Below are 14,144 nucleotides of genomic sequence, written 5' to 3'. Positions count from 1 at the left end.
TGGGGATGAGGGGGGCATTCCCTCCTACAGCCTGATCGGAACCGATTGTCGGCTCAGATTGTCTTGCAGTGTGAGATGTTTAAAGATAGAATGTTAGTGGTTCTGAGAGTGCCCGATAACGAATCCGAGGTATCAAACACGTTCGATATTTACGACGCGATTTCTAAACGTTTGGGTAGTGTTTTGCGTGTGGATTGCGTTTTTTAGACTTGTTTCTAAAAGTGTAGTTGCATATTTTGGCTTGCTCAATTTTCTTCTGTCTCCCTCCACTATTACCTGTCTAAACCACCAAAACGGCATTGTTTTGCCCTATTGCTGGACCCAGAACCCTTGTTTCTTACACCCCCTCCTTTGCCCAATAGAAATAAAAACTGCACGGACTTTCTTTTTAGCTAGTTTGACATAATTCAAAATGCCGCCAATGGTCTCCTAAGCCTTTATTCTGTCAGTCTGGGCAGGGCAATGGACTATTCCACGATATTCTAATTTGTTGAGATGCACCTGTGTGTTTGTCAATGGACTTCCCTTCTACTCCTCCTATATCCGTCTACCTCCTTTTACTCCTACCACTATCTCCTTTGACAAGTACTTACACTTCTGCTCAAGCTCTGATAGTAGTATGTATTGTAGTAGTATTTCTCATTATCTGAGGCCTCCTTTGCAACGTAGTTTGAATGCTATTCCTCATTTTGCAAATCGCTTTGGATTAAAGCGTCTCCCAAACGAATAAACGTAAGTGTAAATATAGAGATTTTATCATTCTTCTTCAGCACCCTCACCTGCGGTGCAAAGACTCGGAGAACTTAAGGCTGGCGTAGATGAACTCTTTCACCTGCGTGTAGATCTGAGGCACAGATTGGGACATGGGGAGTTTCTTTGGAAATGGTTGCTGTAAGAGAGAGAGAGAAAAAAGAAAAAATGAACTAAATTAGTGAGTGTAGAAAAGTTAGCTATGATGGCAATCATTTCCACATATGCAACATGTGATACAAACAGTTAACACACTCTATAAATACTAAAGTTTTCTCAGAGAGCAATGACATCCACAAGACCAAATGCTGTATCTGGTAACATTGGCAAAAGTTTAAAGGAGAATTTCAGCAATTTTTCACCCAAATCTCAAGGTCACCGAGTACTATCGGTACAAAAAACCTGTGCACCAGGTTTTGTTAAAAATCAGGTTTTTTTTTTTTTTTATGTGTGTGAGTGTGTGTGTAATCCTCTGCACAGACAAACAAAACATACCGAAAACATAACGTCCTCGGCAGAGCCGATAAATCTGTGTGGTATGTGAGATATAGGAGAGAGGAATGTGTGTGTATGGAGAGAGAGAAGAAAAAAGAGAGAGAGATAGAGAGATAGAGAGAGAGAGATAGAGAGATAGAGAGAGAGAGAGAGAGCAGTGGTAGTGGTAGTGGACTGAGGGGTGTCTGCTGTGCTCTACCTTCTCGATTTCAGCTTCGTGAAAGGGGAACCTGCTGATGACCGATTTGTACTCTTCTTCCGTCTCTACAGGGATGGGGCTGTAGTTGTCCTGTTCAAATATCTCCCTGTTCCACACGCACACACGCACACACGCACACACGCACACACGCACACACGCACACACGCACACACACACACACACACACACACACACACACACACACACACACACACACACACACACACACACACACACACACAATTAGTGCACTGGAACAAAGTGTCAGTCTTCATAGTGTGTGACACTATGAATGTCCACCCCGCACACACAATCAACATACCACACCCCCCCCAACATACCACACACCGCGTGGGGCATGGAGACATACACACATACTGTAACATACCACACACATACAACATTCCACATGGAGAATTAAGAGTGTGACTCTTCTCATCAGTGGTTCCTCGATGGTGGAATGAGTTACCCAGTGCTCTTGGTTCCAGCGATAGTTTTGGGTCTTTTAAGAGGGGTCTAAAGACTTTGATCTATTCAGCTTACGCTTAATTAATTAAGTGGTTCTTACGAGTTATGATTTGTATATGTATGGCATTTGTTTATTTCACATTACAGATTGTTGATATTGTATTGACATTGTTGTTATCATTACTATTCTAAATAGCCTGGGTGTTCCCATGCTGCCTTGCGCGCGATTTGATTCACGCTGCTAAGGCAGCCTGGAGACCATGGAGCAAATTTTCGCCTGAGATAGGGGACCAATCACAGAACAAGGGGGAAAGCAAGACGATGATGAGCTATGCACAGACGCATTTGATAGACATCCGTGGCACCCAATAAACGGATCTGGGCATTTTTTTCAAATACGAGAAAATGAACGTTTGGTTTCCAGACCACGTCTCATTGAGAAGTGGTGGCGCTAGCCAGGCTAATTCTTAATGTAGTCCTACAAACTTTTTTATTGTAGCTGTTTGTTTATTTTAACTATTGTACTGTTATATCTATATGTCGCTTGGGACAAAAGCGCCTGCTATACCGTTCAAAAGTTTGGGGTCACTTAGAAATATCCATGTTTTCATCATTAATGTTGTAAATGACTGTTGTAGAAAGAAATGGCTGATCTTTAATGCAATATCTACATAAGTATACAGATGCCCATTATCAGCAACCATTCATCCAATGTTCCAAAGGCACATTCTGTTTACTAATCTGATATCATTTTAAAAAAGGCTAACTGAGAAAACATTGGAGAACCCTTTTGCAATTACGTAAGCACATAATGTAATCTGAAAACTGCTGCCCTGATTAAAAAAAAACAATGCAACTGATCTCAGCTGGTATTCTGTCTATAATAGAGTGGAATGGAAATGACTAAGTGACCCCAAACTTTTGAACAGCAGTGTACATAAAGATAAACGTAAACAATAATAGCCATTGTGACAGGTGTCACAGTGTGACTAACCTGAACACCAGAGCCCATTTCTTCAGCAGTGTCTCGTTGTACTGATCTCTGATTTCAAACAGCAGATCAAATAATCTGTTCACCGTGAAGCCGTAGCCCTGTAGACAACAAGGGCCGCAAGAGTCAGAATACGAGTGTCCAGCGTCAAAACAACAATTACACAACATTTACGTGACAATTACAAATACACAACGTTTATACTGGAAACGCTGGGACCATTTAGGGGAAAAGGTCAACATAAGCACCCACAAACTGGCTTGGGCAAAATGCAATTTGAGATTACATCTAACACGTATTTTATATTTGGGATACACTAAGAAACACCGTCAATAGAAAAACACAAGCTTTGGCCAGGTTTTTATATTAGAAGATGCAAACACAGGATAGAAAAGAAGCTATTTTTAAAAAGTTATAAATACTAACCTGTAAAGTGTCAGCAAATATCACAATCATGTTTTTCAGTTCCAAGACCAGGTCTGGATCACTGCAATACGACTACAGGAAACAGACACAAGGAAGAAACAGAAAAGCTCATTAAATCAAATGTTTGCTACCCAAACGACAAAAGAAAACTACAAAACCATGAAACATATTCAGTTATTAATTACAACAATATTGAATTGAGGTAATGGCCTAATGTTAATAACTGTTAATGATTATCCAGTTAATTAAGATAGCTTTGCGTACAAAACCGTATGAACAAACGACTGAGGTCAAATCAATCAGTAAGAAAAATCTCCCCATTCTAAAACCACTTCACAACCCCCGCCCACACATCGCCATGCCTTTTCTTTTCAAAAAGAAAACCTTGTCTCTTGATTAATTAGCATCAAATGGCTAACTCATGGAGGGTCACTTATTGATCAAATACCTGAGGACTTATAAAGAAGGCTTAGGGAGGAATTAGCACGTGAATGCCATGCCCCCCCGCAACTCGTTGATGGAATGGAACTTACTCCATGGGGGTGTGTGTGTGTGTGTGTGTGTGTGAAGGAGGGCTATGAAGAAGAGTGAGATGACTTGGCCTGACCCAGGCAAGGGAGTGTTGAGTGACAGGATTTAGCGAGCAGGCAAGCACCCACCCACACACACACACACGCTCTTTCTTGCACGATACTCCTTGTTCTGGGTCATACACACATATAACCCTCATTGTAACCAACAGTGTATCAGATGGTCTTCAGTTAATGACGTTATGTGATAAGCAGATAAGGCTTATCTTTCCTGAAAGTATTATTGCCGTTTTTGGTCCAGTAGTCCTAGACCACTGATCTATACTGCTGATCTCTAGAAATGAGGCATTAAGTGGGAGTGGTGTAAAGGATATCGCCACGGCCATAGGTACTACAAATATAGTCACGTTCAATGAAGCGACAATGTACAGAGCTACAGAAAAACAAATAAACTTTCAATATAAACCTTCCTGACATTCAAATATTATGCCGTCTGTGGCTTAGGTGGTTAAGGTGGTTAATGTGGTTAAGGTGGGATAGGTGTTTTCTATAAGCATGTTGGCAGATCTGGCAGAATTCTGTCTCAGCCACAGGTTTCAATTCTGTTACTTTATCACTTTAGGGGTGGGATGTGCAAATGATCGAGAATAGTCTGTTCCCTTGTCACAGTGCATATGTGCGAAGGTGCCCGGTGTTACTGAGTTACGGAGATATTGGGATTAGCATGACCAGTCTGGCCTATATGACTATGTGACGATTGCTAGGCTGGTGATCTGCTGAATATGCCTGACAGCTAGAGGCTGACTCTGAAGCGTGTTGGTTGAACTGTTAAACCACAATGTAGTTCTTAGCTACAGCCTTTTGGCAAATCTTACGATGACTCCTCTCTATCTGGTCCTGCAGTAACTAGAGTTGTCTGATGCTCAAAGGTCCCAGAGGTGTTGTTTAAGCAGAGCCAGAGTGTCACTTGGCTTGTCTCTCTCTCATTCATTCATTCTCTCTCTCTCTCTGATTCCTCTCTTTCTCTCTCTCTTTCCTTTTTCCCTCTCTGTCTCTCTCTCTTTCTCGCTCCTCTCAGCAATGGTCATATGACCCAGAGGGGGCAGGATGTGCTGTTAGCACCTGTGGGTGTGTGAGTGACCACCACCATTACCACCACCAGTGGCCTGATATAGGCCTTAGAGGGGTAAGTAACTGCCCTTGGAGGGGTAAGCAGCAGCCCTTGGAGGGGTAAGTAACTGCCCTTGGAGGGGTAAGTAACTGCCCTTGGAGGGGTAAGTAACTGCCCTTGGAGGGGTAAGCAGCAGCCTTTGGAGGGGTAAGTAACTGCCCTTGGAGGGGTAAGTAACTGCCCTTGGAGGAGTAAGTAACTGCCCTTTGAGGGGCAGGCAGCAGCCCTTTGAGGGGCAACAGGAGCGAGGCAACAGGAGCAGAGGGCAGGAAAGGTTGATTTACGACCCCTCTCTGTCTTTCTCTCTGGCCTGCCGTAGGTTTTTTTCCTCTTTTTCACTCTCGCCCTCTCTCGTCGTCCCTTGTTAAACATTTACATAAGGCAAGCAGGGAGAAAGAGAGGGAGAGAGGGGGAGAGAGGGAGGGAGGGAGGGAGAGAGGGGGAGAGACGGAGGGAGGGAAGGCGGAGAGGAGGGGAGGAGGGAGGTTGAGACCCAGTGCTCGTGGGAGTGCGTAAATCACTCGCCAAATGAGCGCAGTCAGGGCCTGACACACAGCGGCACTCAGCAAGGGCCTGGGGCCGGCCCCACACACTCCGCTCACCAGGCTCGCAAACGCGTACACACACACACACACAACAAAACACAACACACACAGGCACACCCACACACACACACACCCACACACCACAAAACACACAGGCACACACAACAAAACACAACACACAGGCACACCCACACACACAACACAACAAAGCACACACACACAACAACCCATCGGACACATAGATAGATAGATAGATACTTTATTGATCCCCAGGGGAAATTAAATGCATACACCAACACGACTTATACAAATAAACACACAAGCATTCTGATTATGACACACACACACACATTCTGATTATGACACACACACACACACACACACACACACACACACACAACTTGCCCAATGCCCCACACTTGAGCTCCTTGTTTATTTCACATGAAAAAAGTGCAAGCAAATGACTCCTATAACCCTCACATAAAGAATTAGAACTTCACTTCTAAACATCCTGCACTCATCTCCCCTGTTCTCCTCCTCCTCCTCCTCCTCTCCTCTCCCCTGTTCTCCTCCTCCTCCTCCTCTCCTCTCTTCTCCTCTGTCCTCCTCTCCTCTCTTCTCCTCTGTCCTCCTCCTCCTCCTCCTCCTCTCCTCTCTTCTCCTCTGTCCTCCTCCTCCTCCTCTCCTCTCTTCTCCTATGTCCTCCTACTCCTCTCCTATCCTTTATCTCTTCTTCCTTAATGCCACACCATTGCTTTTTTTTTTTCTTCAGACAAAAAGGTGTGCATTTGCGTTCTAGCTATGTTCTCAGCCCTCTCTTTTACCACTCTCTCTCTCTCTCTCTCTCTCTCTCTCTCTCTCTCTCTCTCTCTCTCTCTTTTTTTTTTTTTGCTGTGTGTGACGTTTATTACGTTTATTTTCCAAACGGAACGGAATGGAACACACTTGGGGGAATGGTAATTGGGCCCATTTCCTGGGGAGTCCCTTTCAGCTGCGTCCCATTCAGGCTGATCTGATGAAGAGGTCACTGGGCCCTAATGGGAACAGATTGCAACAATAACAGCAGATTAACTGTGAATATTCTAAGGTGCTGAGAGGCGGCGTGCTTCGCCAGGGCCCAGTCAGTTGTAAATCACTCGGGGATTATGCAAATCTGGTGTGTGTGGGGGGGGTCCGCGGCTCACCGTGGGGCACAGTGGGGGCCAAACTGGAGTTTGGGATAAGGGGGGGGGGGGGGGGGGAGGGGGGGGTGATGTTGTGACCCCCCCCCCCCCCCCCAGCCCCAACACACACACACACACACACACACACACACACACACACACACACACACACACACAGACACACACAGAGAGACACACAACCCTTCCAAATCCTTACCCACAATCCCCCTGACACACACACACACACACCAGACATAGACACACCACACAGACACACACACACAATTGTGTGTGCCACTGATGGATGGCTTTCAGTCCCAGAGAGGACATGGCCCAGGCAGAGCAGGCCTGGAGGGGTCACTACTGCACGCTGCCCCCTGCACATAGCACACACACACACACACACACGTACGTACGCACGCACGCACGCACACACATAGCACCCTGCACACAGCACCACTTGCACCTTAGTATGGCAGCACAACTACCTGTTGGGATCCCAGTCAAGGTGTGTGTGTGTGTGTGAGTGTGTGTGTGTGTGTGTGTGTGTGTGTGTGTGTGTGTGTGTGTGTGTGTGTGTGTGTGTGCATGGACATACTTGTCAGAGTTTCGTTTTTTCTGCCCGGTAAGGTTTATGAAAAAGCGTGTTATAATGCATTGGTTTGAATGGGCATACATGTGTTTACTGTTGATTTGTTTGTGTGTCTTTGTACCCAATCAGATGTCCCCTCTGTTCATCTCAATTGTGAGTGATTACAGTGTGGATTGTACATGAAAGTGCAAGTGTGTGTGTGTGTGTGTGTGTGTGTGTGTGTCAGAGCCCATTAAAGTGAGAGCGGAGCACAGACTGTGCATGAAGGTGAAGCGTGTATATGTAAGTGTGTGTGTTTGCATGTGTGTGTGTGTCTGTATGCATGTACGTATGTGCAGTATCTATGTATGTGTGTGCATGTTTGTTTGTGTGTGTGCATGTTTGTTTGTGTGTGATTGTGCTTGTATGTGTGACTCAGAGCCCCTTACAGAGTGTGTGCGCAGCACGGCGATGATTTTGGAGAGGGCCATGTTCCAGAGCTCATCTGTGAAGGCTCGCGTCACCAGGCCTTGAGTTGCGTGCAAGATGTGATCCTCCACCACAAAGAACCTGTCACGAACCATAACAAAAAAAAAAAAAACCAAACAAACAAACAAACGCACGACAAGTGTTAGAACAAACTTCAAGCAAACACATACTCATCCCTACTGATGGCAGCAGTCACTTTTAGATCTCCCTTTACACACACTTTTAAATGAAAAAAGAAGTTATAGGAAAGAAGGAAGTTAGTTATTCTCTTCTGAAGTTACACTGTGCGTGTGATTAAAGGTGAAGTCAGCGATTATACGCAATTTCAACCCCATAAAAGTTCTTGTCACATTCAGCAGTCATCTCCTCATGACAGCTAGCAGCCCACTCCGTGGGGAAGACGGTTAAAAAAAAAAAAGATTTCTGTAGGCAGCCCAGGAAATACTGAAGGGAGGGGTGAGCTACCTCTCTGGTGTGTTTCATTTGGTTGTTTTGGACAAAAGTGTCCGCTAATAAATTTAAACATAAACATAAACAAACAAACTTGACTTCTTGCACAATCGCTGACTGCAACTTTAAGTTTGACTTTTCAAGTATCTGACTGGTGGAAATGGCATGGAATTCCCATCCCCGGTCTTACCCAACTATCTGGTTGAAATACTTCCTGTAGCCTTCCACAGTTTCGTGCTGAAAAAAAAAAGAGTAAAAACTGCTTAACTTTCACACAACACATAACATGGGAGGAGCCTTGTAGGCACGAGTGCATGTTTTTGGCGACACTCTGGCGATACTCACCATGTTGGACTGAGGCTGCAGGACAAGTCTGGCTTGTTTCTTCCGCTGTTTCCGATAATAATTTTCAAAAGAGTCCCTGTCACCCTGTTGTGAAACATCAAGACATACAATTCAATTCATCGACTAATTTTTATAACATTCAGGGCCCCAATTCAAAAGCCAGGCAAAGTGCAAAGGCAGTCATTGAGCAACGCTCTTGTGCGTAAAGTAAAGCAATCATGTGTCATGTGTGTTTTTGAGCTAACCCACCTATGTTTGCATTTAGCATCTTGTTCATGGTATTATATCAACAAATGCATATTTATCAAATTAGCTTTAGATTTTTTAACACTTTGCCTGGCATTTAAATCGGGGTACTCAAAATCATTAACGTATGGACACTTCAATCTCAGGGTACACCTTTGATTCGAATGCAAATATGGTACTCGGATTTTCTTATATGGGCAAAGATGGCTGCTTTTGTGTTCTTTTTGTCAGCTAACTTCAGAGGTCTATTCATCTGAAGCTACAGTATCTCTAAACTCCTCTGACTCTCTCTCACCCGTGCACCCAGCGGGGTTATATAAGCCACGATTTCATTTCGGTAATGACTGAGTCTACCGTTGGCTCACTGAGAAGGGAGAGCTTGCCGCCTGTGCCAGGCCATGAGATCATCACTGCAGACGGTCACATGTGAGCATATGCGTTTTCGTCTCAAACTAACACCAAGTCCTAACTACATGCGATGTGAGCGAGCGAGCGTTACCGATAAAATCAGTTTAATTACACTGCTTTCAATTGGAATGCGCTGACAGTACGCAACTTGAAGCAGTGCAGTGCAACACGATGCAACGCAACGTTTTCATCTCAAACTAACATGCAAACACAAATTGAGGTAGAATAATTAATGGCTGACTGCCCAATCCCTCTGCTCTTGTTGTGTGTTTGCGTGCGTGCCTTCATATGCGTGTGTGTGTGTGTGTGTGTGTGTGTTTGCATGCGTGCCTTCATATGCATGTGTGTTATCATTTTCACTTTATCAGCAGTCTTGCTGGTAGACCTGCCAGTTGTATTAGTTAGTCTGTTCACAGCTCGTATCATCGTGTATATGTCGATATCTTCACATTGCCCTTGTGTTGCGTGCATCCGTCTGTGTCAAATACGGACAGCAAACTCAAACACAGATTTACATGTGAATGTGCTTTTGGGATCGTAGTGACTAGTGCGACTGGTGCTCGTGATGTAGCAGTGTGTGTTTCTGTAGCGGTGTGAGTTTCTGGACCTGTGTGAGTTTCTGGACCTGTGTGTGTTTCTGGACCTGTGTGTGTTTCTGTAGCAGTGTGTGTTTCTGGATTTGTGTGTGTTTCTGTAGCGATGTGTGTTTCTGGACCTGTGTGCGGTGTGTGAGCACTTTTGTGGTTTTTGCGTACACCACGTTGGAACTGCATCTTATTTGATTGTGTGCTTGTGTATAATCATGTCTGTGAATATGTGCATGTACATGCGTGTGTTGGAGTGAATGAGTATATAAGGAAGTGTGTGTGTGTCTGTGCGTAAGCAAGTGTACATAAAAGTGTGTGTGTAAGTGAGTGTATAAGGAAGTGTGTGTGTGTGTGTGTGTGTGTGTGTGTGTGTGTCAATGAGTGTATATTGAGCTGTGTATGTGTATGGGAGGTCCTCAGCGTTCTCATTAGCCGAGCCATTCAGGGGAAACTGCGCGCCACCCGCTCCTCTCCCTCTCTCTCTCTCTCTCTCTCCCTCTCTCTCTAGCTCCTCTCTCTCTCCCTCTCTCTCCCTCTCTCTCTCTAGCTCCTCTCTCTCCCTCTCTCTCTCTCTCTCCCTCTCTCTCTCTCTCTGCTTGATTGGCAGGGCCTTGTGAAAACGCAGCGGTTCGTGCGCAGCATGAATGTCGTCCGCCAGCGCGCCCCCTGCCCCCCCCGCACCCCGCCCCCCTCGCCAGGTTTTGTTTCCCGCAGACCAGTGCTGAGGTCACGAGCCGGTCATCCCCATTAGTGACCGGAGGCCTTTCTCAACCCCACCCCCCCCCCACACACACACACACACCATCACCCATACCACCCTCCACCACCAGTCACGCCCCCATCACCCTCTACCCCCCCCCCCCCATCTCTCTCCCCACCCGCTCCTAGCCTTCCAGTTACTCTCTGTCCCACGGAGTGTAAGGACACCGGCTTCGTTCTCACCATATGAGAGAAGTTAGCGCTCAAAAGGGAGGGAGAGGGAGAGCGAGCGAGTGAGTGAGGAGGGAGGGAGGGAAAGAGAGAGAGAGAGAGAGAGAGATGCTGCTCCCACCCTTGCTTTCAGTGGGGTGTGGGGTGTGGGAGAGGGGGGTGGCGGGCACTGCCCATTCAACACAGCAGAGATAATAACCGTGGCATGCCAGTCCAAACGCTGGAAATCCCTCAGGCTTGCATAGACCAATGGGGATGGAGGGATTGGGGGGTGGGGTGGCGTTGGGGTGGCGTTGTTGTTGACGGCCTCCAGGGCAGAAGTGGCTCACTGCTAGCGGAGGTCAAAGGGGGGAGGAGAGTGATCTGATGGAGGCAGCGCAGCATCCGCGGGCTAAGGCCCAAAAACAACCATCCACCCTAACGCACAAACAAGATGAAGCACTCCTGTTACGCTAACAACAAAACACAACCTAAACAGAACCCTAACCCAACACACAAACATGTTGAAGCACTCCTGTTACGCTAACAACAAAACACAACCTAAACAGAACCCTAACCCAACACACAAACATGTTGAAGCACTCCTGTTACGCTAACAACAAAACACAACCTAAACAGAACCCTAACCCAACACACAAACATGCTGGAGCACTCCTGTTACAGTAACAACAAAAACAACCTAAACAGAACCCTAACGCAATGCACAAACAAGATGAAGCACTCCTGTTATGTTACGCTAACAACAAACACAACCATCCACCCTAAAGCAATGCACAAACAAGATGGAGCACTCCTGTTACCATAACAACAAACACAACCTACACCCTAAAACAATGCACAGACAAGATGGAGCACTCCTGTTACCATAACAACAAACACAACCTACACCCTAACGCAATGCACAGACAAGATGGAGCACTCCTGTTACCATAACAACAAACACAACCTACATCCTAAAATGAGCGAGAGGACTCACCAGGACTGTGTAGATGTGCAGACATCGGTAGACTGGGGAGAAATCTACCAGATCTTGTGCTGTTAAGACCTGTAAATAGAAAAGAAAATTACAGAAGGTAGACCAGTCAGGTCAATCAAATAGGCCCTGCAAAGGTCACAGACTCATCACAGGGTACATGGCACACTTAACATGTCAGCCCCAGAAGATCTTTGGCTCTTCAATGTTTAATGTTGGTATGACAGAGAGCCACAGTGAGAAGTTTTCATGAAACCTTTTAGTGTTGCTGATGGTCTTTAAGCTTACACATACGCACATGCACACAAAGACACCCACACGCACGTGCACACACACACGCACACACACAGAGACACAGAGACACACACGCACAGACACACACAGAGCACACGCAGCACATGCACGCGCACACACAGCACACACACACACACACACGCACGCACACAGCACACAAACATACACACACACACACGCATGAACACACCCCCTCACCCACACCCATACTCACGCGCACCTGTTCCTCAGACTCCTCCTCCTCGGCGCCTTCCTCTCTGTGGAGGCCGTTGTGCTGGGTGGGTGTGCGCCCGTTCAGGGAGTACAGGGGTTTGGTGCAGCCCAGACTGGCCTGCTTCTGCATGGCACTGATAAACGTCCTGTGCTGCTGAGCCTGGAAACACACACACACACACACACACACACACACATACGCACAGGCACACGCACAGGCACAGGCACAGGCACAGGCACAGGCACAGACACACACACACAGACACACACACACACACACACACACACACAGGATAAGTTACATCTACATATCAATGCACTTCAAGTGACACTAAACCAATGTTACTTCAGATGGCAGCATAAACTTGTGTAACATGTATATAATCCATGCATCTATACAAACATTTACACATATTTATATGTATATAATCCACTGTATATACTACCTGTACTAAAGTGCATTTAGTATATTTCCCTGATGTAATATGTTGCAAAATGCTATCATTACGCAAGTGGAGAGATTTGACAATTTCATGACATGATTTTATGACATTTGACCATTACAACGTGTGTCCATCCGACCTGTCTCATGGCTGTCTCTCCGATCTTGTCCGAGTGCTTCCGGATACTCTCCAGGAAATCCTTGAGGTCGGACATGGAGATCTCCTTGATCTCCTCGCGGAGCTTGGGGAGCGTCTCCGCCATGATCTGGCAGAACCGGTATTTGCTGACCCGTGGGATGTAGACGTTCTCCAACTGTTCCATGGTCTTCAGCGCAGCGTAGTATCTGACAAGAGGAAGAAAGTTGAAACTTTAGATCTAAGAAAAGCACAAGAACTATGAAATGAATCATGAGAATCATGAGAGCAACTGTTAACTGTCCCTTTCCTGACTTTGCTGTCCATTACTCGGTTTCTCTCACAGAACCGAATGTTTTGATGAGGAGCGTACGAGCGCGTACGAGCGCGTTACCACGCGTGAGTCACTACACCAGTGGCGGGACATGAGCAACATGGGGGCGTGACTCGGGGAGGAAGAGAGAACCCAGAGTGGCAGTGACCGCAACCTGTGACCTTGAGTCATACAGAGTCGCCGTGCCAACAACCATCATAGTCATAGTGACACACAGACACACGTACACACACACACACACACACACACACACACACACACACACACACACACACACACACACACACACACACACACACACACACACACACACACACACACACACACACACACACACACACACACACACACACACACACACACACACACACACACACACACACACACACACACACACCTGCCAACTAGCACGTCCGCAAAAACCTTTTGACAGTCTCAACCACATCCTAATGCTTCTTTTCCCAGTGAATAAGCATGGGTCATAAAACCAGTAATTCATGTTTGTAAGACATGACAGAACTCTTAGAGTATGTGTGTGTGTGTGTGTGTGTGTTTGTGTGTGTGTGTGTGTGTGTGTGTGTGTGTATGTCACCTCATTCTGACTATTTCACATCACTCACATTCTTGTCCTACTATCATCTTAACTCCAAACCACGTGTGTGTGTGTATACGTGTGCGTGCGTGCGTGCGTGTGTGTGTGTGTGTGTGTGTGTATACGTGTGCATGCGTGCGTGCGTGCGTGTGTGTGTGTGTGTGTGTGTGTATACGTGTGCGTGCGTGTGTGCATGCGTGTGTGTTATGTGACTGTGGCATCTTTCCCAGCAGCTCTCGGGCTCCTCACATGTGAAGTCCTCTCTGAGCGAGTGAGAGCGAGCGCGGTCAGGAGCGCCTGATTAGAGGCATGTCTGGGGCCCTCTCTCGTCATTAGCACACACTGGCGACATGCTGCTCACTGGAGGGGTGAACGGCGCCGCGAGGGAGTTGGGGG

The 14,144-nt window shown here is 46.4% G+C and overlaps 1 protein-coding gene across 4 annotated transcripts in view; it reads right to left on the bottom strand.

Moving 5' to 3' along the window:
- The window catches only part of exoc6 (exocyst complex component 6), an 83,132-nt gene that overhangs the window by 28,045 nt on the left and 40,943 nt on the right, over positions 1 to 14,144 (bottom strand). For 3 of the 4 annotated variants that reach the window (XM_076297894.1, XM_076297893.1, XM_076297892.1), the window contains 10 exons: positions 12,827 to 13,031; positions 12,252 to 12,404; positions 11,741 to 11,809; positions 8,594 to 8,677; positions 8,439 to 8,485; positions 7,759 to 7,879; positions 3,330 to 3,401; positions 2,907 to 3,004; positions 1,445 to 1,550; positions 780 to 889 (listed from right to left, as the gene is read on the bottom strand). In XM_076297894.1, the coding sequence (XP_076154009.1) occupies positions 780 to 889; positions 1,445 to 1,550; positions 2,907 to 3,004; positions 3,330 to 3,401; positions 7,759 to 7,879; positions 8,439 to 8,485; positions 8,594 to 8,677; positions 11,741 to 11,809; positions 12,252 to 12,404; positions 12,827 to 13,031 (1,065 nt within the window). Of the gene's footprint in view, positions 1 to 779; positions 890 to 1,444; positions 1,551 to 2,906; positions 3,005 to 3,329; positions 3,402 to 7,758; positions 7,880 to 8,438; positions 8,486 to 8,593; positions 8,678 to 11,740; positions 11,810 to 12,245; positions 12,405 to 12,826; positions 13,032 to 14,144 lie in introns of all 4 variants that reach the window. The other variant, XM_076297891.1, reaches the window with a different exon arrangement.

The sequence above is a fragment of the Alosa pseudoharengus genome, unplaced genomic scaffold, assembly GCF_046254945.1.
Source record: "Alosa pseudoharengus isolate Yale_2024_CS ecotype anadromous, Long Island Sound unplaced genomic scaffold, YU_APseudo_1.1 YU_APseudo_1.1_scf_21, whole genome shotgun sequence".
In the NCBI taxonomy this organism is placed as follows: domain Eukaryota; kingdom Metazoa; phylum Chordata; class Actinopteri; order Clupeiformes; family Clupeidae; genus Alosa; species Alosa pseudoharengus.
The sequence above is the reverse complement of the archived record's forward strand: the minus strand, read 5'-3'. Positions and strand labels throughout refer to the sequence as shown.